General features: G+C 41.0%; 2 protein-coding genes across 2 annotated transcripts in view; one reads left to right on the forward strand and one right to left on the reverse strand.

Annotated features, from left to right (window-relative positions):
* Nucleotides 1-25,982, reverse strand: part of TMEM117 (transmembrane protein 117) — a 325,750-nt gene that overhangs the window by 286,569 nt on the left and 13,199 nt on the right. The window lies entirely within an intron of this gene.
* Nucleotides 2,125-6,936, forward strand: LOC146339975 (P2Y purinoceptor 1-like). The gene is made up of 2 exons (XM_084811403.1): nt 2,125-2,179; nt 5,870-6,936. The coding sequence occupies exons 1-2, from the start codon at nt 2,125-2,127 to the stop codon at nt 6,934-6,936; spliced, it is 1,122 nt and encodes a 373-aa protein (XP_084667529.1).

Genomic DNA, 25,982 nt, shown 5'->3' on the forward strand with positions numbered 1-25,982 from the left:
GGGCTCCAAGATCACCGCAGATGGTGACTGTAGCCATGAAATTAAAAGACGCTTGCTCCTTGGGAGGGAAGCTATGGCAAACCTAGACAACATAGTAAGAAGCAGAGACATCACCTTGCTGACAAAGGTCTGTCTAATCAAAGCCATGGTTTTCCCAGTAGTAATGTATGGCTGTGAGAGCTGGACTATAAGGAAGGCTGAGCACTGAAGAATTGATGCTTTCGAACTGTGGTGCTGGAGAAGACTCTTACGAGTCCCCTGGACTGCAAGGAGGTCAAATCAGTCCATCCTAAAGGAAATCAACCCTGACTGCTCATTGAAAGGACAGATACTGAAACTGAAGTTCAAATATTTTGGCCTCCTAACGCGAAGAGAAAAGTCACTGGAAAAGACCCTGATGCTGGGAAAGATTGAAGGCAAAAAGAAGGGGACGGCAGAGGATGAGATGGCTAGATAGCATCACCGATGCAATGAATATGAACTTGAGCACACTCCAGGAGAGAGCGGAGGACAGGAAGGCCTGGCGTGCTATGGTCCATGAGGTCACGAAGAGTCGGACACAAGTTAACGACTGAACAACAACACTAATAACTCTGACCTGTGGACTCTTGTGGGTTGCCTGTGTTTGTGTCCTGCTGAAATAAAGAAGTTTGCTGTTTCTTTAATACATGTGTGGTTGCTGGTGTTTCAAGGGAGCCAGGCCTGATAGGCGTGTACATTCAGAAACAATCAAGCTAAAATACAAAAGCTTCGATTTTAATGGACCATAGAGATTACATTAATAAGACATTATCAAATGTCATAGGCTAAATACTAAAATGAGCACAACAGATTATTTGAGAAGCTAAGAAGAATAGAATTTTGCAATGCCATTTAATTACTGAAATAATTTCTTCCACTTTTTCATCTGATTTCTTCTCAAATATTTGTAAGAACAACAACATTCTTCTGTTTCTCACCAGCTTCTATGGGTTATATATAGTTCCCCTCAACTTCACAGGAAACAGTGAATGCATGTGACCAGTGTTCCATACCCGTTTAGTCTCATGCTGTGATGTTTGCAGTATGGTACAGGTCACAGTAATTTCAAGCAACAATGTAATATGGAATTCTCCAGATACGTTAGCTTCAATTGGCTCCCTGATTGGCTCCCATTGCTAAAATCTCTCTCTCTCTCTCTTGCCCTCTCTCTCTCTCTCTGTATATATATTGCTGAGAAAGATTGTCCATGTGTATCAGACACCTACTGAAGAAAATCAAAAGCATAAAGAAAATAGCCTGTAAAATAAAATAGGGTATTTGCTTTTTAAAGCAAAAGCACTGCTGTGCTTTGCAAAATTTAACAGAAAAAAGAAACAAAGCAACCAAGCAAGCTACAGCAATTCCCAAGTAAGAGACAGAAGGATTGACGGCCCAGAGCAGAAACCTAAGCCATCTACATGTCAGTTCCCTTTGCTGTAAAATATAGGTCCACAGCCAGCAGCTCCTATTTCAAATCTGTCCCTCCAAGAGATGTCATCTGCACACCAATAGCCACCCCATGAGCAAAAGAGGTGAGTCTGGATGAGCACCATTCATGACAACAGGAGTTGGTGGAAGGCTATTTTAGGATTGCCAGGAGGACTACCACACCCTTCTCACAGCGGGCCTCCAACAAATCTAGTTAGGATCTGGACTGTCAAAGAAAAGATCCCAGGGCCATTCTGTGCAAAAAAATATATACTTATGACAAAAAGGAAGTTTGCTATTGTTGCGCAAGTTGAATTTGCTTCCTAGAATTTCTTAAAATACCATCTTAATATACAAAACATGAGCTGATCAGTTTGGATGCTATTCAGCTCATTCTCTGAAAAGCAGTTGAAATGTAGGTAGCGATCCATTTCTGAGATAATAATAATAAAAAAAAACCATCCAATTTCATTGTAAACATGGGTGGAAGCAGAAAGAGTTGTTTAGTCCACTTCTATAAAGGGGAGGAGTTGAGAGGCCTACAAAGAGTGTGGGAGGGGGAGGTTTTCCACTCACGCTGTTTTTGTCACTGCGTTTTCACACAGTATGTGGATTATTGCAGAAACCACAGACAAACATTTTGACACAGCTGAAGATTAATGGAAAGTTAAGAAGATGGTTTGGAACTCACAGTCATGTGTTACAGAGAATTCCACCATTTTTAAACAAGGTAAGAAAATAGTAGCTATGGTAGTTAACCCAGTTTTGAAGTCTTTGAATAGACATCATGAAAATAGAATATATTGAGTCAGTGTATACAGAGATGTACAAAGAAATCTAAGTTTGTTATGAATAATCATGGAATACATAGGGTGGATCCACAGTATTATATTTCAATGTGTTCTTATGCTCTACAGCCCAATTTATAGATGTTGATGCAGGAAATATTTTCAAGTAGTTCTTCTTTAATTATAATAAATGTCAGTCTTGACAAATCATCAAGACTGATGATTTAGAAGAAGAAGAATTCTTCTTCTAAAGAATTAAAGAATTAAAGAAGAAGAATTAAAGTTCTTCTTTAATTATAATAAATGTCAGTCTTGACAAATCATGTTATCTTGTCTGCAGTAAGCATTAATATGAAATGTTACATTTCTACTGACATAGCTTGTTACACTTTACTGAAGTGTTGTTAATTGTGCATAAGAGAAGGAATTTGCTTCACAATTAATAACCAAAGAGAACAGCATTAATTTGCAGTATTAAATGTCATATCAGCAACTCCGCCTTGCAGGATCAGTATTTATTTCAATGTTTAGTAATGTATAATGTTATTACAATACTTGAAAGACTGTAATTGTGAACTATTATTTGAAATGTCTCCCACAAAATAGGATATTTTGGATATCATATATATAGGATATATGAAACACACACAAAAATAACAAAACCAAGCTAAATTAGAATATAGCATTAATTCATTGATCCAAAGTGCAAACCTAAGAGAAGAAACACAATTCACATGACAAGCTGGCATTAGCTGGAAGAGAGGGTAACCAAACTAGAGGGAGAAAGCCTGAGTCTTAAGAAATTATGCAAAATGTAACAATGTAGAAGGTCCAAGAGATAAAATACTACCAGCTCTGTGGAAAGGGTACCTTAAGGACAATATAATATAATATTTAGAGGTAAAGTTATAATTGGTCTGGCCAAAAAAAGAGGCTTTAGAGCATACTAGAAACATCTGAAACCAAACTAGATGTGTAGTTAATCCCACTCCCAACTCTCTGACAGCTAATAGCAGCCGGGGGTGGGAGGGTATTACCTCTTTTAACATTATTACATTTTTATCCCACCCTTCCTCTCAGACGTTTGGGGTTGCATACATGGTTCCCCCCGTGCCATTTTATCTTCAGAACAACCCTGTGAGGTAGGTTGTGCTGAGTGAGAGTGACTAGCCCAAGGTCACCCCATGGACTTCATGGTTGAGTAAGGTTTTGAATCAGGATCTCCCATGTCCTAGTCTGACTCGCTAAAAGGGCAAGGGTGGAAAGGATTAGAGTCACAGAGCAACATTTTCCCAGAAACAAAAACCACCGGAGATCTGAACCACAGGTCTACTGGGGGCAGGGCGTTTTCAGACAAAGGCCCTGTGGACTGCCAGGGATGGATCCCCAAGTGGATGACCCAGAACTGAGTGGCTGTAGCCTGTCAAAAATACTCAGGGGTATAACCAGAAGGGCTACTGTGATGATCATGAATGAGGGCAGAGGGGAAAGGGAGTGGAATTCAAGAAGTCCTGGTTGGCTCAGACAAGCTGAGCCAAGAAAGGGTTAACAGAGGAGGAAAATGGCAAAGAACGGGAGGGTCTATGGGGTCTGGGTTATCAGAGAGAAGGGGATGGTGTATTCAGGGGAATAGTTGGAGAAGGACAAGGAGGAGGAGATAGAGCAGAAGAGAGATGGCTCCGTTGCTAGAGTGTGAGATCTGTGGAGGAGGTGTGTGGAGGTGGTGGCTAGTTGGTCCCAAGCCAAAAGTGTCAGGAGGAAGCTCAGCAGAACCTTGACCCTTGGTGGGAGCTCAAAGCAGGCGGTAATGACTCCACTTACAAGGGATTCAATGCTGCACTTCCCAAGTTTAAAGTTGTGTAAGACCTCAGAACTATGAGGAAGGAGGCAGGCAGGACAAACAGGGTGAAGGCCTGATACTGTAACCAAGTGAAATATGCCGTGTTTGTGGACATACGGAAAGCTAAGCATGGAACCTGATGATGTAAACTGCCCCACACATATACAGCTAGCCCTGACATTACACACCTCATGTGTTAAAAGCATGGATGAGTGCGTTGCAGGTCCATGAGGGTTACACTACACACATACACCAATATGCCCATGTGCCCACTGGCATAATGGCTGGTGATGATGTGAAGCTGCCATATGCCCCACCACCACCACTAATGAACCCACTGGCATAGCATTTGGTGAGCATGTGGAGTGGCCATACATCCATACCACTGTACTTATGTAAGGTCCTCTATATGAAGGACAATCCTGACCAATCAGGACCTGACAAACGTGTGGATGCGCATGTAGGGCTGCTTCACGCTCTTGCCGAACACATGGCCAGCAGGTGGTGTGGGCAGCATGGGTGACAGCAGCAGGGGTGTGGGGCAGCTCACATGGCCCCACAACTGCCTCGAATATGCTTTTGATGCATGAGGATGGACCCCCATCTTGTCAGATCTGGCTCAGTTTTCTAAGGAGTGAGTGATGTTGATCTAAGGAAGAGATGTTGAATTAAGGAAAAGAAATCAACATTAATGCATGTTAATGGGATTGTTTTGAAATAGTACCTTTTTGTCAGGAAAATGTAAATACTATGATCTTATTCTGAATATCTGTTTATTTACATGTTTTGCCTGCTATCAGGGGAATCTTTATCGAAGCCTGGAGATAAAGCACAGGGCAGCAATTCTGAATAGATGTTTTCTTTCAATTGCAAAAAGTCTTGTATTGTGCCATTGGAAGGCAAAGTATCCTCCAACTATGTATAGCAGAATTATAACAATGAGCATTCTAGTAGCACATAAAAAAGGAGTCTTAGATATGGAAAACTAGAGCTTTTTGGAAAAGTCATTTTATAATCATCACTTTGAAAGATGGGGCAAACTATACATGATGTTCTTCACAAGGTTTTGTCTTGCATGGCTGCCGGTTTATTTTATTTTTTTAAAAAACCAAGTAGCGTACATGAGAAGGAAAATTAAATCAGGACTGGGGGTGTGGGGAGAGATTTAATCCTTTTCCCCCACCGTGGTCCCAATTAGCATCCCTACCCCATGCCTGCTAGTCACAGTGAAAAACACTTATATAACTGACCAACAAAAGCTGGAAATCATGATGTGGTGAGCTTTGATGCAGGCAGCAGGTGCCTACGCAGGGTTCTTACACTGACCCTTACTTCTAAGCATATAAGATCAAAGTGACAGGATGTAGGGATTGCAGCTTCCCTGTACTATAAGCCATAATTTATATCAGGAGTAGGAAACATGTGGCCTTCAGATGCTGTTGGACAACAATTCCCATCATGCCTGACTGGGCTCATGGGAGGTGGAGTCCAACAACACCTGGAGGGCCAAGGTTCCCCACCCCTTATTTATATAGCACCCTTGAATCAATGTTCTTAGCAACAGGTGCATTTTCCATTACTAAATGTACCATATTTTTAAAAAGTACTACAGTCAGATCCTATACTACATTATCATTCCTATTTCAGTCAAAGCACTGCCAACCAGAGTGGACCACAGGTGACTTATTTTTTTCCGCCATTAAAGGCAGTTAAACCCATATTATCACCCTTCACTCCTGGAGATCTTTATAAGTTCTGAAAGCAACATCTTGACTTCTTTTTTCATTTTCAGGCAAGGGCCATGGCAGGATGTCAAACACTACTACTTGTGTCATTTTCTTCTGCAACAACTACAGCCTCCTGGAATGGTATTGCTACGCTGTGATTACACTTTGGTTTTTAGTTCTGCTAATAGGAATTCTGGGGAATGCATTCACACTACTCTGCTATATATACACTGTGAAATCATGGACCAGTAGCACTATCTTTTTGTTCAATTTGGCATTGTGTGACTTCACTTGGATTCTTTTGATTCCCTTTTCAGTCTACTACCATCTACATAAGCGGGCAGTATACTCCACTCAAATATTCTGCCAATTTAAACGAACGTTCTTTGACATCAACATCTATGGAAGCATCTATTTTCTCACTCTCATCAGCTTTGACCGGTATGTAGGTGCTGTCCATCCTATCCGCTCATTAAAATGGTGGAATAAAAACAAGGCGGTGTTTTGCACCATAGCCATATGGATCTTCATTTTTATAGAGTCCATTCCTGATTTTTACTACACATTTGTGGTCCAAAGACAAAGGGAAGCTATAGCTTGCCTGGATAATATTGGCAAACCTCTGTACTTTGTGGTGCCTTTCACAATTTTCAGGGTTTTGTTTGGATTCCTTATTCCAATCACAGTCATCTTCACGTGCTATACGTTGACCTTGAAAGCATTACAGAGAATGAAAAAGCGCCAGCAGAGAAGATACGGAATTGTCAAGCCCTTGATGTTGGTTTCAGCGGCAATGATTGTTTTTGCTGTGGCATTCATTCCTTACCACGTCACAATTATGGCAGTGCTAATTTACAGAATGAATTATCAACTCAACTCTGAAAATATAAGACTGATATTCATCATCTATAAACTCACAGAAATAATTTGCAGTATTAGCAGTTGCCTAAACCCATTCATTTTTATGCTAGCAAGTAAGAAATTCCAAGAGAATGTTAAAACTATCCAGTGCTCTCCTAAACACAGGTGCCTTTGCTGTCCATCACATAAAGTGAGGGATATTGCAGCTGCACATGTACAGCCATGGGTAGATGCTTCAGGAGAAGAGGAATCTATCTCACACTTTGTTTGATCATCCTTTTTGAGACAAGCAATCTCTTTTGCTGAATGAAGCACTGTTAGTACACTGGAAGTCTTTTCAAGGTCACAGAGCCTTTCTTTAAGTGTGAGTAAGAGAACCAGAGAAGAGAGGCCTGTGAAGCTCAAACGGTGCTCACACCTTCCAAAAAGATTACATTCCAACCAGTTTAACCATTTTTAGCATGGGACTTCATCCAAGTTCCTCTATCATACTGTGGAATCACATTTACAGCTGCCATACACTTCCCCCTCCATTCCTCTTTCCTGTCTTTTGTATCTTCTTGACATTGTAAGCCTGTGGCTGATTTTTTTGCTGATTGATTGTAAGCCACTCCTGGAGCCTTTTTTGACCGAGGTGCAGAATAAAAATACTTTAAATCAAGTATTAAGTAAATACAATCAATCTGAGAAGGATTTGCCTGCAGGACCCTCCAGTGAAGGAGATCCGTGCCATCAGTTCATGTTTACTATTCTATACTGAAAGGAAATGGCATTGGCAGCACCCAAGACTTACCACCCTACCTTAGTTATTTCCAGATTTGCCTACTGCTTATATGTCATATGATCTCTCCATGGGGTTTTATAGACATTACCCTAGCCACACAGCAGGTGCTTTTCCCTGAAGGTTGGGAGAGTGGTTGGAGGCAGGGACTGATCCCATGCATCCCAAACATAAAACTGATATTCTCTTGGGAGGAAGCATTGATTCCTTGGGGAAAAAAACCTGCATGTCTGGCCCCTGATGGAACAGGTGGGTGATTTAAATTTTATCCCAGCCATGCATGACCTGCTCACATGAAAGCAATTCCCATGTGGCTAGGGAAGTGTGTATAAGGCCCCATCTGTCCTTGTATTTGGCAGCTGGTAGAACACCATAAGCATCTAAATTTCCATTTTATTGCACGATACTACAGACATGAGATCCCTGATAGAATCTAGTGCAATTATGCAGTTAGCTTACTTACAAAAAACATATTGGGGTTTCTGATTTGGCAAAGAATTTAAAATGTATAGAGGAGAGTTGGATTTCCCCCCACCCCCAAATGAGCCGGAATGAGCATGTTCCATTGCATTCCAAAATGTGTTCCTGTTATGTAGTTTGGCACTAAACCCCCAAATCAAGGTTTAAAGATCTATGGCCTTGTACTGGTTTTTAAATTTAGATTCCACTCTATAAGATCCCCTCAAGTTGTTCCACAAGAAAAAAAGTAATAAAATATAAAACCAGCCACTTCAAAATAATAGCAGTATAGTCGTCTCTAGAAGAGACAGGTAACATCTGGCATCCCTTAGCCACGTTCAGATGCCTGTAGAACAAACATGCCTTTACTCAGTGGAGGCTGGTTGCTCCAATGTGAGTGGGGCGGTGAATCCACTCCAGGTTTCAGTCAGAACCAGTCAAAACTCTAAAGGAGCTATTCAAGGTGCTTCCACACCTTGGATAGCTCCTTTAGAGTCCTGACTGGTTCTCACTGAAACCTGGAGCAGATTCACTGCCCTGTTGACATCAGAGCCACCAGCCTCCACTACCTTTATTGCCCTTCTACAACCCAGAAGGAAGCTAACACTTGAACAGTGCTGCTGTCAGGGAAGGACGCTGGGGCAGAAGTCGAGGGCCCTACACAGAAAAATGAATAGAAGGGCCTCCAATGCGGCCAAGCTGGCTTACCATTTTGAAGTAAGTGAAGTATTTACCATCTAAAGAGGGGAGCTCCATAAGACCATTAAATCATCTAGAGACTCTAAAAGGATCTAACTGCACCACTGCTGTTGAGTCTCCTTAAGGAAGGAATCTGACAGAATGGATGGGGTGACAGAAGCATTGCTCCATGTAATTGCTAACTAGCCTCAAATGGCATAGAAATTTGAAGCAGAGCCGCAGTTGATGCTCTTGAATGAGTGGAGAGCTTCATACTGAAAAAGATAGTTAAATTGTAATCCACTGTGTTTTGTGAGTATTCAGGAGCTCCATTGACCACACCAAGTCCATCCATGGTCCTTGCTCATTTCAGTTTTTTTGTGGGGAGTTTTACACATGCAAGTACTACTTTCCCCTGCTCATATGTAAACTGTGTGTGACCCAAAGTGCTTTGTATCTCAGCCAATGTGAAAACTGGAGACAAAATATTAATACCAGATTGTTATTTACAGTTTTTCACTTCACCACATATATGTATAATAAATGTCTCGTTTTTGAATACCTAGCATGATGTTTTTCTAATGCTAATTCTACTGTTTGTGTTATCTAAAGCTCCTTATACACCAGTGGATACTTTTGAGCATGTTTATCCAGATATTTCTCTGAAGGCATCAGAAAGCACCCCAAAGTTTCAAAGCAACATGTACACAGCAGCTGTTTTCAAAAAGGGGTCTTGAGCTTAACTGCACATAAGGACAACGGTCATGACCCTTTGGATCCTGGTCTTTGTTAATCATTTACACATTTGTGATCAGTAGCTATTTTTAAAATTAATTACCGGAGGTCTTGTTGATAGAACAGATTGATATTTGTACAGTTTAGCTAACATTGAGTTTCCATCACTTTACCATGGTTAGTCGGTATATATAGTCACTGTTTTACCAGAACCATATTCACTTTACTATGCTAACACCTTCCGCACAGCTCACATGTATGCATCAAAAGGAGAAAGAAACACTTTAAAAAATCTAAAATACCCAACTACAGAAATAAATACTTTTGCTTTGTGTCTTATTCCAATGGTTTTATCTAAGTCCACCTGAGGAAGGGAGATGAAGGCCTTCCTATTTCTCCAAGTGTTTTTGGCATAGAAGTAAGATTGATAAACAACACTTTTTTGTTAGTGATTATATTCTTCACAGACAGATATGACATCTCATCAGCATCAGTCTGCCATAATCAATATTCATTAACCTATAAATGCTAAGACAGGAGAATATAAAGAGAACAGATATCACACATCCTTACAAAGGACATCAGATTTGAAGTGCTACTGCACAATGTTATTACAGATCTCTCCAGGGGGAAGATCCACACTTAGGCAACACTTTTATTGGGACTATCTAAAATCTTTTGTGGCATTTTGGTTGGTCCTAATAAAGCTGGAGTGGGCAACTTGGGGCGCTACAGATGTTTTGGCCTACAACTCCCATGAACCCTCACCATTGCTTATACTGGCTAGGGATTGTAGACCATTTGGAGGGCCACAGGGTGCCCACAGCAGCTTTATTATGATGAGCCAAAATGCCACAAAAGATTTTAGCTGATCCCTATAATAGTATTGCCTAAGTGTGGATCTCATCCCTGGAGAGATCTGTATTAACACACTGCAGTAGGTCTTTAAATATTATTTTTTTTCTGCCCTGGATTCAGGATTTTTTACTCATGGACCAGCTCAGCCATCTTTGTTTTTAAAGTTATTACACTGTGATCACTGTGTACCACAGAGGCTTGTGACATGTTCCTGAGCACAAGACCACTTGGACCACAAAGATCAATTCAGAGAGAGAGAGAGAGAGAGAGAGAGAGATTGTCTCCAGGATTTGCTTCTTCACACACCTGGGGGGAAATGAGTTATACTACTGGGGCAATGCATGGAAGGAATGTCCTAATGGGAAGAGATGAGATAAGAGATAAGACTACTTACTTATGAGCCACCAACGATGGGTGTGTGTGTACTTCCAGTGTGTACACTGGCTGTACTTCCTGAATGGTTAGTGCCCCACTTTTGTCAAACCCCTTGAATTACAGCTGAAAGTCCTGACTTTGCTCCCATCTGGGTGTGCTTCCTTTCAATTTCAATGTGGCGGTGTGCAGAGGCCAACTGCCAAAACAGTTATCCTTGTTCCAATATTTTTCATAAAACTTAATTGCCACGTTGATTCAGTGAGTGTTCTCCCAAGTGAATCTTCCCATTTTTTCTTAAAATTGTTACGTAGAACTCCATCTTTCTCCAAAAGAATATCAGAAAACTTAAAAACTAACTAATCCAGTTTTAAAAATCAACTTTTCAAAAACTTTTCGCTCCATTCTTCAAATTACCCTTATTAACGTTGCCATAGTGCTTGAGACCTCTAGATACTGGAACCAATGAAGCAACTCATTTCCAAGCTTTTGTCCAATTCCAGTTCTACTTAAACATCTCCCTTCAAACACAGCATCTTTAAACTTTAAAATATTATACTCCTTCCACCTTTTCACTCTACCCCAATTTTAAACTGACTACAGTATATGAAAGATGTTAATAATGAAATCTCTGGATTATATTTTAACTCTGTCCCAATCTTCAAGAACTGCTCTCACACAAGTATTCTCTGTTTTTAATATCAGTGATGGTGTATATTTCCTGTAGCACCCTAAGTTACTTTATATGACAAAATTTGAGAACATCTTCTTCCTCTATGATCCCTAGTCAGCTTTCCAGCTGTTGAGCATGGAAGGTGTTTCACTGCACAACCTAACACGTGGCACCTAAGTGAACAGCTGCCCAATTGCATACACTAATATGTGACAGTAGTTGGCAAATCTCTGTCACAATTCCTCCAACAATATTCTACAGAGTTAAAATCAATGTTTTAAGGAAAATTATGTTTACTCAGTGGCACACAACTAGTTCTGATGTCACCCTGATTAACTTGTTTCTGTACAAATCGAAAGGCACCCAACATCTGTTCATATTTACCTAGCCATATCTGAATCTGCAAACACATTTTAAGTGTTTTGTTAAAGTGTTACTCCTTTCAGTTTGATTTGACACATCTAAATAGTGTGAAGTGAGCTCATTCCATTTTCTGGCAATACGGGAACAATTAACTGATACAGTCAACAGGCAATGTCAACATATTTTCTAATGAAGATATATGCTACAAAGTGTGTGTCACTATCTGCATGGCTTCTGAGAATATGGCAACCATAAAAATCCCAAAGGCAATCTTAAGAAATTAGCGGATGCTAGTTAAAAATGTTTTAACGAGTAGCACTTAGGGAAGCTGGAGAAATTCAAGATGGACTAAAATGAGCTAGGATTTCTAAGAATCCGACCTGCGGAATCTGCTACAGACCAGCCTCCTCAGGCTGCACGGAGTCTGTGGACTTTCAGATCTTTCTTTTTACTTTCCTGAAATTTACACATATTTATGCATAGGAAAATATGCAAGTTTCTGCTGAGACTGGTAAATATATGCAGGGAAAAGTTGAATGGAATGGGGGACAATACACTAAATGTTACATACTAAGGTAAACTATGTAAATTGTTGTGAACCCTCTTATAGAATTATTTGTGTATTTTTCCGCATAGCGGGCAGGGCGGGAATTGAATCCATATGTGAACGGATGACAGAACAAAAGACACTTGACAATCCGTGAAACACAGATGGAGTGGATTTTACACAGTCCGTACATCCCTAGTAGTGCTATCCAATTATTTGGTATGAATGCCCAACAGATCCACATAGCTTGGCTTAAAATAGATTGCAGTGTGATTCTATGCATGTTTACTTGGAAGTAAGTCACATTGTGTTCAGTAGGCTTACTCCCAAATTAAGTCTGCATAGGATTGCAGACAATCTTTTGCCTACGTAAGGCCCACTGAATGTAGTGGGACTTACTTCTGAATAAACATGCACAGGGCTCTGCTGTTGGTTTCATTTAAGAAAAGCAGTTAAAATTATTTACATGAGTGACATAAACCTTTGAATCAAATAAGCTATTTTAATCAAGTGTCTATTTGCATTTTTAGCTACAGAACATCAGTGGAGATCAAACAGGAGACATGCTTAGCACTGGGATACTTCAAAGTTCTTTCTTGGGCTTCACAAGACAACTTGTCAACCCCCGAATTTATCATTTCACAAACTGTTGACAAAGTTTCAAGATGATACATCTTAAGCTCCCTTCTAGCATCTGATAGATGTTTCTACCAACACTCTGATGGAACTTTGATGGAACTTTTTAAAAATATACAATCATCATGTCATGTGTGATTCCCACTTCAGACACTGCAGGCTACCTAAATCTAGTACCGGAGGATGAGAGAGGCTCAGCTGGTGTCTACATTGTGTTCTTTTTGGCATTCCACCAGGGCACAAAACTATGCATTTAGGCAGAAAAAAGTCCAGCATGGCTGGGTGGGGAATGCTGGGGGTTGCAGGGCTTTTTTCTGTCTAACATAGGGTTGTGCTCTTAGTTTTTTGAAGTGCGTTAGAGCGTTTTTTAGATCCTTGCACTGCTGCTGACTTTTATTTTGTTTTTATTCCATTTTAAACTTTAGCAGTTTAGACTTTATTTTATTATTATTTTTAATTTTATCTTATGATTTTAAGTTTCATTTAGTAAACCATCCAGGGAGCTTCAGCTACTGGGCAGTATAGAACTGTGATAAAAACAACAACGAACAAACGTGGAAGTGAAGCATAGAAAATGTGCTTCCATGACCCAAATCTGTCATCAGTCAAAAACGCTTTATGGGAGCTATAACACTGATGATATTCCATTAATACTGCAATTTCTGTTCATGTATATGAAGCCTTAAAAAGAAGTTCACTGCCACATTTGAACACCCCTGCTTCATAGATATATGTTTGTTTGGGGGGTTTGGAGAGAGCGCAGGACAGGAAGGCCTGGCGTGCTATGGTCCACGGGGTCGCGAAGAGTCGGGCACGACTGAACGACTGAACAAACAAACAAACAAACAAAAACCATCCACCTTCCGTTTATCCCATCCTTGAAAAATAATGTAACAGATGAGAAACTGAAATATCAGAACAGATTGCTATAAATCCACAGCCTGTTTTAAGGTAAAGACTAGCCAAGCTAAGCAGCTTCACTTTGTAACAGCCAACAATCCAAGCTTGACATGTAGTGCAATTTTAACACACATGCCTGATCTTTATGGCTTTCAGCGCAAGTTAAAGGCCAATACAAAAACCAAAGGATGGGGGGAAATGAAGAGACATCCATCTCTGGCAGCATTAGAACAATTTCAGTATGCAGAAGAGAGAACATTGACATAGTATGGCAATTCCGTGTCCATTAGCAAGGAACGAAATTTCAGAATAAAAAGGGGTGGGGAGGATAGGATGCAAATGACCCATTTCCCGCCAGTGGATGGGGGTCGGGAGGGGCCAGTAGAAAGGCCCTGTGTTTTGTGAGGAATTTACCCACCTGTACTCTTATGAGGTCTTACCAGATTTCTGAAGAAAAGCAGCTTAAACCAGACAGCTTTTCCTACATCTCATTTACGTGTCCAAGGTACTGTCACATTTAGAAGGTGCCCACAGGAAACACCCACTGGAAAGCTTGGCAAAAGTATAGCACAATCCTACACATGGCTACTCTGAGAAGCCCCACTGACCTCAGTTGGACTTACTCCCAAGTCTGAATAGGAATGCAACTATATGAGCCACAATCCAAGTAATTACAATGGCCACACTTACTGTAAGCCTCTTCTTGGTCCTTCCCCACCCTGCCCCAGAATTCCTTTTAGGCTGATGCAAAAAAAAATTTGCCATGGCTGGAGACAATTTTTCAGGTGAAGTGTTTTAGCTCAGGGGTTCTTTCTTTCCTACTTGGGGAAACAACTCTCAAGTGAGGTAGCCAATACAGGCAATGTATACAATGACCTCTGGTGGACAGTCCTGCTATTGGCTTCTCTAAGGGACTAAGTAGACCACAGGCCTGTTCACATATCATAACAGCCCTCCATGGCTTAATTTAACTGCAGAGGCCGTCATATCATGTTGGGCACCCATGGGCGCCATTTTTGCGTGGTGCCTGGGCACCCGGCTTGCTGTGGCTTGTCATATTGTGCAAACCCAGGCAGAAGGGTGGTTTGAAGGTTAGACAACCCTCAAATAACCCTAACACAAGCCATGGGTTATTTGAGCATTGTCTAATCTTCAAACAACTTAAGAACATAAGAAGAGCCATGCTGGATCAGACCAAGGGTCCATCTAGTCCAACATTCTATTCACACAGTGGCCAACCAGCTGTCAACCAGGAACCCACAAGCAAGGGCATGTCTGCTGCTTTGGTTCACACAAACCATGCAAGCCAGGCGCCCATGGGCACCATGCAGAAATGGTGACCGCAGGCATCTGGCATGATGGACAGTTTCCGCAGGTAAATTAAGCCATGGTTGGCTGTCGTGTCATGCAAACCAGGTTGCTATGTGTGGAAATCTGCACTTAGATCTCTTCCCAGTTCCCCCAGATTTCTTTTTTCTTCTTCTAGAAGCACCAAGGGAGGGGCAATTTGGATTGTGGCTTTGACATAGTAGAGATGGCAGGTCCACCTTTACCTCCCCATGCCATGTCCAAGATCCAACATGTCCCTCCCCAGCTGCTCTTATTTATTTACAGTATTTTTACCCTGCTCTTCAGCCAAAAAGGCTCCCAAAGCAACTTACAAAGATTAATAATGAGACAGTCCCTGCCCTCAAACTTACAGTCTGAAAGACACAAAAGGATATGGGATTGGGAGGGAGGAGGGAGGAGGGAGGAGGAAAAAAAGAAAAACTCAGGCACCAGGTCTTAGTTTTAAAGTTCTTATAGGTGTTCTTTCTGGCAGAGAAGGGTGAAACAAGCTGCCTGCATGGGGCTAGTTGGTATCCCCCTTCCCATTAAGTTCTTTTATTAGCAGTGGAGGGGGAAATATACAAGTACATGATTTGGATATAGTCCATGTAGAGAGAGGAAAGGATTAACACACACACGTACTTCATGGTCCTAATCCAAATCAGGGTCCCCCACTGCTGCTTGTAGAATAAGAGATTATTACTATTAGTATTAGTATGATTTCTATACCATCCTATAGCTGAAGCTCTTTGCGTGGTTTACAAAAGTTAAAACGTTAAAATACAATATACAAAGTTTAAAAACCATTTACATAACGGACAAACAAAATGTAACTAAAAACAATTTTGAACTAAAAACATTTTTTTAAAAAAATCCAACAATAAAACACAGCTTAAAACAACACAGTTTAAAAACAGTATACAAAAGTGAGCAAAAGGAAGAAGAGTTCTAAAAAGGGGAGGCCTGCTGGAATAACAGCATCTTTAACGCCTACTTCAAAACCTTTAACGAGGTCAGCAGGTGCATTTCAACTTGCAGGTCATTCCACAACTGAGGCGCGTCAAAGGAGAAGGTCCTCTTGCGTGTGGCTGCCAATCTCACATTAGGCAGCCACAGCAGAGAGCTCTCAGAGGACCTTAGGTGGCGGACGGGGACGTAGGGGAGAAGGTGCTCCCTAGGGTACCTTGGACCTTATGGATTTAATTTTGGATCGTAACATGTCATTTGACCCCAGGTCCTTATTAAACATGAACCTGGAAGAGAGGAAGCTGCTGGAAATAGTAGAGATCTACAAGGATTCAGTAGTCACTCAGCCATAGGTTATAATTTTCAGTGGTCCCCACAGGTTTTACACAATACCAGGGTTATGAGGCAGGATTATGAGACACGGCAGCCAGATACAATTGAGAAATAAGCTCTCTGTACCATTAAGAGCCAGGACCATGATTAAGTAATTTGCTGTGAGATTCCATACTCCCTCTTCTTCCACCAACATTAGTAATGGTATTAAGCATATTATCAGTGATGTGGTTAAGGCTAACTAGGGCTCCTGCTCCACAAGGATCTGAAAGGACTTTGTTAAGACAAGGCCTTATTAGCCTTAAGCACCATTATTGCTGGTGCTGATGTAATCTTTAAAAACAACTGGTTATACTTTTAGGAGCCAAAGAGTAACTGTTTTAAAGATTCCATCAGCACCCGCTTTTAAAACACCTTGTCTACACCTAGAAATCTAAACCACATAGTAATCCTGACCATACAGAACACAGGTTAGGATTTGGCTACAACACTAAATGATGATGATGATGAACATTTCTATACCGCCCCATAGCCAAGGCTCTCTGGGTGGTTTACAAAGATCAAAAACATTACATATTAAATTACAGTAAAAAAAAAATTAAAATAGTTATTTTCATGACATAGGTTTTTAAAAAAACATTGATCACAAATCCACTATTCCTTCACCTTTCTATCTATCCACCCCACACCACAAATTTGGCCCAAAAAATCTGATGAACTGCTTTTCACTAAGAATCTATTTTTGATAGTAGTAGCCACATTCAGACTTTCCTGCTCAATGCAGGACAGTTGGGAGTGGAGAGGGATGTTGGGGGTGGATTCGGTGGGGCATAGCCCCATGCCCTCTACATGCACTGGAATTCCCTGTAGAGCAGGGGTGGGCAACATGTGCCCCCCCGGATGTTTTGGCCTACAACTCCCATCAACACCAGCCAGCATTGCCAATGGTGAGAGATGATGGGTGTAGGCCAAAACATCTGGAGTCCCATAAGTTGCCCACCCCTGCTGTACAGGCATAGTGCCTGAACTGGGCTACAGTCAACATGTTTTCAATAGTCCCAGTGAAATGACATGCATTTGGCCCCTTTTGGCTGTAACTCTAAAATTTGCTAATAATTGCAACCCCATTAGCTGAAAGCATGTGATGGAAGGCTTTAAATATTGGCATAATCATAAATACATGAATTGACAGCCAGCTGCTGTATGTGAATGCAGGCTCATCTATTTCCAGCTGTGGCCTGTAGCCACTTTCAGTTATTGAAAGTTGGCTTGAATACAAAATTTGGCATCATGTACTACTGCTGATGCACATGCCCATCTAAAAATAACAAGTAACCAGCCCTTTCAGAAGTTCTTGAAAAGTTTGCTTGCCCCCCATTTTTTAAGACTGAGAAATATAAATGTATGGATTTGGCCTTTACTGAATCCAGAATGTTATTGGCAGATACATACTGCTATTGTGTAGTTTGGAAATAACCAGGAAAGCTTTCTTTGCCAGCTCCAATGAAATGAATTGGGCGTTGTGCAACTCCCATTCACATGGAAGATTGCCGGCACAGTGAATATTTTGGAGTTGGCTTTCTTTACAGGCTCCAATAAAATGAAACTTTGCTTGACTCAAACAGGCCCTTAGACAGCAGCACAGTAGAAATAACAACTCATAAAACCTGGCTTCGCACCTGCAGACATAAAATCAAAAGTCTGAATGTGGCTACTACTTGTGTTCAGCTGGACATGTTTAGATGCCTCCCCACAATCAGGAGCTCTGCTTTAGCCCCTAGCATCTCAGGTTAAAAAGATCACAGGTAGTGGGGCTGTAAAAGACCTGCACTGCTGACCTTACAGAACCACTGCCAGTTGGACAGCTCTTGACTGGACAGATCAATCGCCTGATTCAGTTTAAGGCATCCGTTGTCATTGGAAACCACAATAAAGCTTTTACCTTTATGGGAAAGTGGGAGACTTGCAAATCAAACATCATTCTCAATAGACACCCTTTGTAATTTGTACAGGTTTACAATTTCAACGAATCACCGCAACTACCATTAATTAAAATCTGCATATAATTACGCATGCAACTGCTTACCAGTCCCATGCAACTGAACCCCTATTTGTGCGCAGAGTCAATATTTTCTCACATATGAAGTGTGAATTATATTATCTGGATACTGAAAATGAAGGATTGCTAGTGCTACTCTCAACATTTGGTACTAATCTGATAAAACAGGGAGTTTATGAAAATGGAACAGGGATGCACATTTTAGAAAGCGAGTGTATATCTACCTATTTTAAAAAGCAATGAAAACATAAAGTGAGCACATGCAGCTGTTGGATAAGAAGACATCCATCCAGCGGTTGCATGTCTCTTCTCAGAGACAGAGGGCATCTCTACACCAGCCTAAAATCCTGCATTTCAGACAGGGCTTTCTGCTCCCGTTTTAAATGCAGGATCACGACGACTCCCTTTTTCACATGCTTCCTTTTTCCTCACCCACTTCCCCCTCCTTCTCCCCGTATCTGAGTCTTCCATTATCTTTCATTGATCTCTTCTTGCCTTGCCTTTACTCTTTTCACGGAGGAAACTGAAGCAGAACACAATGGCGTAATTTGATAGCTCATTATCTGCGATCTATTTAAAAATGGAACAAAGGGCATTTAGTGAAGGAGACACCTTGAATGATCATGGTGTCATGTAAAGAGCCCGCACACTTCTGTGAAGGAGCAATCTCAATTGCAGGATAAAAGCCCGGTATGAAGGAGCCCAAAGATGTTACTCTCTCTGATGTTACTTCTCCTGACCCTCAAGGCATTGTTGTGCATATCTGATAATGCGGGAAACAGAAAACTTCAAATAAGCGTATCCGTTTTTAAAATGACCCCCTCAAGAAGCTAAAGGATGTAATTCCTGAAATACACTTCACCTGGTGCATCCATATTTAGCATTCACTGCTGAACAACTTTCATTTTTTACAATTGGTTCCAGTACCTCAGACTCCATTTTCAGACGCAAGGCCTGAAAAAGCTCCATATTTGTGTGATTAATCATGCAATCCTATACATGACAACTCAGTAGTAAGTCCCATTGAGCTCAATGGGATTTACTCCCAGGAAACTTTGTATAGGATTACAGCCTAAAGGTGCTTCCGGATGGAGAGCTCGTAGCACTACCAATCAAATGGCATTGTGCAGTTATTTCATATTTCCCTCCTTAGCAGATTTTTTGTGGTAAGAAAAAAGGACAGAAGCAGCCATGGGAAAACACAGGAGAAAGATAAGAAATCTGGACATGCACACACCACACCCCCATGTGTTCTGTGTTCAAGGCAAGATGATTGCACAATTAAAACCTCATCTGGAAGCATCTCTACATGTCTTAGAAAGAACTTCCAGGTCCAAGTCTGAACATCCAAATACTCCAGGTGGTTAAATGGCATGTAATATTTTTTAAGTGATGCCCCAATTATGTGCATTATTAAATTAACTTTTGTCACACAAAAAAGGATAGTAGCTAAGGGTGCAATCCTATGCATGTTTAGACAGAAAAAGTCCTACAACTCCCAGCATTCCCCAGCTAGCCATGCTTCCTGGGGAATGCTAGGAGTTGTAAGTCTTGTTTCTGTCTCAACATTCATAGGATTGCGCCTTAAGAGATGGAATCAGGAAGTTCCTCATTTGAATGTCACCTCTGCCATGAACTCACTAGGTGGCCTTTGGCAAGCTATTCTCTCTGTTTCAGTCCTCTCGAACATAATATTGACTTGCCTTACAATCAATATGAAATACTTTGAACACTAATTAGTGCTATATACAAAATTATATTAAAATATAGATATACTCTCCAATATCTATTTACTCTCAACCTATTTACAAATATATAACTAGAAGTTAAGCGTAATAAACTAAAAATCAATATTACAGACTTTTTCAAGGTTACAGATGGAAAAACAAAACCAATGTCCAATAAAACAATGGATTTTGTTATTTCAGGAATATTGCTTCAAGTCTTGGTATGCTGGCATTCTCAATTTGGTCCTATAAGCCTCCCAAAAGAAAGAAAGACAGTTCTGCTGGGCCTATACATATGTTCAAATTAATGGTTTGGGTCTGACAGGTAGCTAAGCTGGGAGCTCAAGACTTGGGGGGAAAGACTGAAGAAAAAGGGAGAAAGCAGTGCAGTTAACAAGATCACTGGGGTACATGATCAAGATAATGGCTCCAGAAAAGCCAAAACACATATACTATAAGTTACCTCTTGACCCAGCTCCTACCCTTATCTTCCTTCACTGTTGCTCTCTTCTCATATTTCTACACTGATATAGGAAACACACCTACCTACCCACAAAGGGAAAATTCCAGGTTTGAGAGGGCCCTGGACAAAGTGCCTTCTGGTGGGGCCCCTCTTACACTGATGGCCCCCTCAGGCTTAGTTGCCATTGGTGGTTCCAGCAGCACACCAAGGATGGCAAGGAACTGCCATTTTAATTTCCCATGATGCCTTGGAGTATCCAAGGTAGTGTCACTCTAGGGCGTTGTGAGAAATTAAGATGGAGGCTCCCAAATTCAGCTGCCCAGTGTGGAGAGCCTGGAACAGTTGCCCTAGGATGTCAGATGCTGCTCCTGGGGCTGTACCCTCACTGTAGTGTAGTGGTAAGTTGTGAAATACAGGTGCTTATCATGACAGTTCCCCTAGCCACGCCACCAAGGAGAATGAATCCAAAAATGCAGGGAGCTGCATGGATCCATATCAACAAACCAGTTCAAGCCATTTTCATCTCCACCAAGAGAATATCTTTTGTAATTGCCCATTCAAGACCAAGCCACACCAAAATACTTTGCATTACCACAGGGAACAATGTATTGTTGCTGGGAAAATTCATTTCTCCCCAGCTACTGTGAGGACTGCAGCTAAGCTCAGAAGGAACAGGGAAGTCTGAAGCGAGGGGGGTGGTGCAGATGATGTCAGTGTCCCTATCAATAAAAATGTTCCAGCAGCACTGTGTCCCAGTGAGCCCTGGCTCCATGACACCACTGAGTAAGGGACACATCACCTCTTTGCCCAATTAAGGTAGACAAACTGTGAGGCATTTGTGCCTTTCTGGCAAGCACCTACACCCCATATGAGCCCTGTATCACTGCAGACTTGATATCATCTATGAGAAATGTCCTTAGCCATAAGACATGATGTAGAGATTATAGCAAGCACTTCTCCCTTCCTGCCTCACGTACTTATTTTAATTAATTGCTTTTGCAAAAGCTTCATTTGTTTCAATAGGTGCATGTGTAGGCTAATCACCCTCTTATTGCTATATAAAACCAGCCAGGGCTAAGGAGGTGAGATTTGATCCCACACAATAAAAATGAAAAAAGATCAAATAAATTCTGGCCTGCATGTCAGCATTCAGTCCCCTTTTGAATAAAGGTGTACATGTTCCACTTCATTTGGGGGTTTCCCTCCTCAGCTATGCCCCAAAGTGATGTCCAAAACCCGATTCATTATTTTTAGGTACTGGGCTTTGAACATAATGTTTAGTTAACACCATGAGCATCTCTACACCAGCCTAAAATCCCACATTTAAAATGAGGCTTTCTGCTTCCTTTTTAAATGTAGGAAGAATGCATCTCAGTGTTCTTACTTTTTGCTCTTAAGAAACAAAACAGCGCTTGCACCACCTACAAAGATGACATGGGCTATCTACATTCTATCTGCTTCCTTTTTAAATGTAGGAAGAATGCACCTCAGTGTTCTTACTTTTTGCTCTTAAGAAACAAAACAGCGCTTGCACCACCTACAAAGATGACATGGGCTATCTACATTCTATCTGCTTCCTTTTTAAATGTAGGAAGAATGCATCTCAGTGTTCTTACTTTTTGCTCTTAAGAAACAAAACAGCGCTTGCACCACCTACAAAGATGACATGGGCTATCTACATTCTATCTGCTTCCTTTTTAAATGTAGGAAGAATGCACCTCAGTGTTCTTACTTTTTGCTCTTAAGAAACAAAACAGCGCTTGCACCACCTACAAAGATGACATGGGCTATCTACATTATCCGAAAACAGTTTTGGCAAGGGATGCATTGGCATCCCACTGCTTGCTGTAAAAAGGGCCATGCCTTTGAGAGCAATTCAAATTGAAAGGCTCAAGCTTTTTGCCAACATTCAGTTCAAACTCTCACAAAAATAGCTTGGAGATGAGTGCTTCAGTCTGCTGCCACCATCTTCCCCTTTCTTTGCCTCAGGCCCAGTAACTTACTTCCCTTAGGGCATGAGGCAGCAATTGCAGCATAAACACTCCAGGCCATGACAGAGGGTCTTTTCCTGTCAGGAATGGGACAAATCCCCAACCCCCAGAGGATGAAACAGACTCATTTTCATTGGGCAGAAATCCTACACATGTAGTGGTCAACATACAGAAAAGGAGGAGAGTTACAATATCCACTACACTACAAAGAATAAAATCACCAGCAGTAACTGGGAAAACTGCTTGGAGATGCTGTCCTTTATGCAGGTTAACAGCAGAGGTGGTCACACAAGTAGCAGTAAAAAAGCATCATGCTTTGCAGCTTTGTGACATATATGATGATGTTATTTTTTTTTACCATAAGGACATAAGAAGAGCCATGCTGAATCAGGCCGTCTGTTCACACAGTGCCCAACCAGATGCCCCAAAGGGAAGCCCACAATAGGACATGAATGCAGTAGCACCCTCCCATCCTACTTTGGGCTTCCCACAGGCAGCTGGTTGGCTACTAAGTGAACAGAATGCTCAACTAGATAACCCTTTGGTCTAGTTATTTTATTTATTTTGAGAATTTAAACACTGATATTTTGTATTTATACAAATATCAAAAACAAACCAACAAGTCCAATAAAAAAACCCATACATTTACACATTAAAAAGCAAATTAAACTACCAGCAAACTGTAGGGCTTTGGTGTGAGGGTCTCCGCATGTGATATATTACATTTTGACTTGACAAGTCTTGTAGTATATCACTAACTTTATAACTACTGTTAGAAAAAGGTCATGTGTATGAGGCCTATGATTTCTATAACTGTGGAGGATGCCTCCATGGATATACCCTGTATGCATCTTTTCTCATGCTGAGCATTACACCAAGTTATAAGTTCTCCTGGAAGTACCACCATCATTTCTTTTAAGAACAACCCCCCAAACACCCCAAAATCTGGCCTGCAAGCCCCTATTTAAGGCACAAAGAACTAGAGCCTTAAAGTCAAGAGAGCTGATATCTCTATTCCAGAATTCTTTTCTGCATATCAAAAGACCAATTTGGCAAGGGAATAGCATCAGAATTATCAACAGCTGTGCTCCAGCACTACTGCAGCTGCTCTTTCACCCTCCCTTCCAAGAAAGACAGCACACAACCTCTGGCTCTCACCCAAAGATACTAAATGACGCTGCAAAGACATCCAGCTACTCAAAGCTACTCAAGAGACACCAAGCTATAGCACATATTAAAACATTTCTGAATGCCACTTGCAGGGTCTCTGTCCCTTCCTAGGGCCAGAATAAATAACTGTGTTTGAACTACTAGGCAGAATAGTTCCAATCATCTAAATCACTCTGGAGGGTGGCTTGTTTGTCTCCCTTTCTCTTTAGTCACCGTCTGATGACTCTTTATCAAATTAGGGTGCAATCCTATGCATGTTTAGACAGAACAAAATGTCTCACAAGCCTCATGGATACCTGAGGAATGCTAGAAGTTGTAGGACTTTTTTTTTTTTGTCTAAACATGCATAGGATTGCATCCTTAAGAGCATTACCTTCCATGTTCTTTTATGTACGGATAATAGCATTCTAACCCGCGCTGTCTTGGCAGTACAGTCCACCCCCTGATCTTGAAGGCAGGAAATCTAAAACCATCCTCTCTCCAATAAGGGCACTATGACTTGCACATAAATATCTTTGGGTAACATCCCCCTGCCAACATATCTCCACCCATCATGTGCCTTAGTACAACCTCCAGACACCCATTTTGACAATCCTAATACAGAAGGATAAGAATAATGAAGCCTGATTTAAAAAGAGAAAGAACATGTATTCAAATGTGTATTGTTACCAAGAAGTCTCAATGCGGAACATTTTCTTAAAAGTATAGAATTCTGTATTTCAAAGTTAGGATTTGTAGCAAATTACTGGAGTAATTCACTAAAGAACGAAATGCAGATAATATCTAGCTCTGTCCTCCTTCCTTCCAAGGAAAAACTGTAATATGGAATAGCTACTAATCCTGATGGCTATATTCTACCTCCAGTATGAGAGACAATATGCTTCCGCATACCAGTCGCTGGGAACATGGGAGGGAGGGTGCTATTGCACCCTGACCACTGGGTGTCTGATCCAGCAAGCTCTTCTTATGTTCTTAATGTAACAAATGTGTAGTGAGAAGTCTGGTATTTGGTTACAAGAGATTTAATTATATCGCCCTTTGCCCCTTCTTCAGAGCCCTGATTTAGATAACTGTAAGGATGTACCCACACAACAATATTTACATAAGCAATTGTTCATTGCACTGGATAACAAATTATTTTTCTGGACAGCAGTTACGAATTGTCTCACTGTTGCCAACTGTACAGTTTCACCTATCAGTGGAGAAAAGTGGACTGACAATCCCACTTGTTTCTGTATCAATGAGAGTTCATTCTGAGGGCATTAGACAAAAACTGTTTATTTTCAGATGTTGAAGCATACTGCCCACCAGCTGCCGGTTTGACCCAGTGCTTTGTCCTAGTCCAGAGGATAAGTTCCAATGTTAATTTCATTATGGTTATGATTAGCTTGGTCACCTTCTAAAAAGAAAACATTCTACCTAGCTATGAGATATTAGCATTTTTTAAAATGTATTGGGAATAATTTTTGGCCCAGGTATATGCCCCCAAACAAAGAAGAATACATGATGGCAAATTAGTCAGCAGAAGTGAAGAAAAGCTTTACTTAAGGTTTTCTTCACCTTTGTTGACAATTTTTTTACAACATAGTTTCCCATGGATAAGGTTGTGGTTCAGCAAAAATGGTGGAAGTCAGCGTTTTCAGTGTTGTGGTTGCCTCTCCTGAAATTCTGACATTAGTTAATCCCTGTTTCCCTGTGAAACAGAGGAAACAGAGGACAGAAAGATGGAAATTATAGACATTTTAAAAGCCTCTACACAGAATTTGGTGATATTGTGCAATATCTCATCATAATTATTTTCTACAATCCATATCATAGAGGGTGATACAGATGTACAATTGTTACTATTCATTTTAGAGTTATTACTGTCCATGGAACTTTACAAGGCAACCTAAGTAAAGGAGATAAGCCCCTGCCCCAAGCAACCTACAATCTAACTTACACAGTGGAGGAGGCAGTGAAGAGGGTAACATGGTTAAAATATAAACCAATGTCCCTTGATAGCATGGTCTAGTGATTAGAGGATTGGCCCAGGGAACCCTGGGTTCAAATCCCTGCTTGGCAAAGCTCATGGAGTGTCCTTGGGACAGTCACACACTGCTAGCCTAATCTACCCCACAGGATTGCTGTGAGGAAAACATAGCCCCATGTAAACTGTCCTGAGCTCCTTGGAGAAAAGGGAAAAATTATATTTTCTCATTTTGGCTGGGGAGGAAAGCAAAGGGGCTCTTTGGGTTAACTCCCTAGCACTCGTTCCCACCAAAAGAAGTGTTTTGA

Source organism: Heloderma suspectum, chromosome 7 (assembly GCF_057233095.1).
Source record: "Heloderma suspectum isolate Gila_16-S chromosome 7, 16-S_ref, whole genome shotgun sequence".
NCBI lineage: Eukaryota > Metazoa > Chordata > Lepidosauria > Squamata > Helodermatidae > Heloderma > Heloderma suspectum.

Bases quoted from the DNA above. Each gene is read 5' to 3' on its own strand.
- LOC146339975 (XM_084811403.1), top strand. From the start codon at position 2,125: ATGGTTTGGAACTCACAGTCATGTGTTACAGAGAATTCCACCATTTTT. The intron at 2,180-5,869 runs GTAAGAAAATAG...TTTCATTTTCAG, and splicing joins TTCCACCATTTTTAAACAAG to GCAAGGGCCATGGCAGGATG.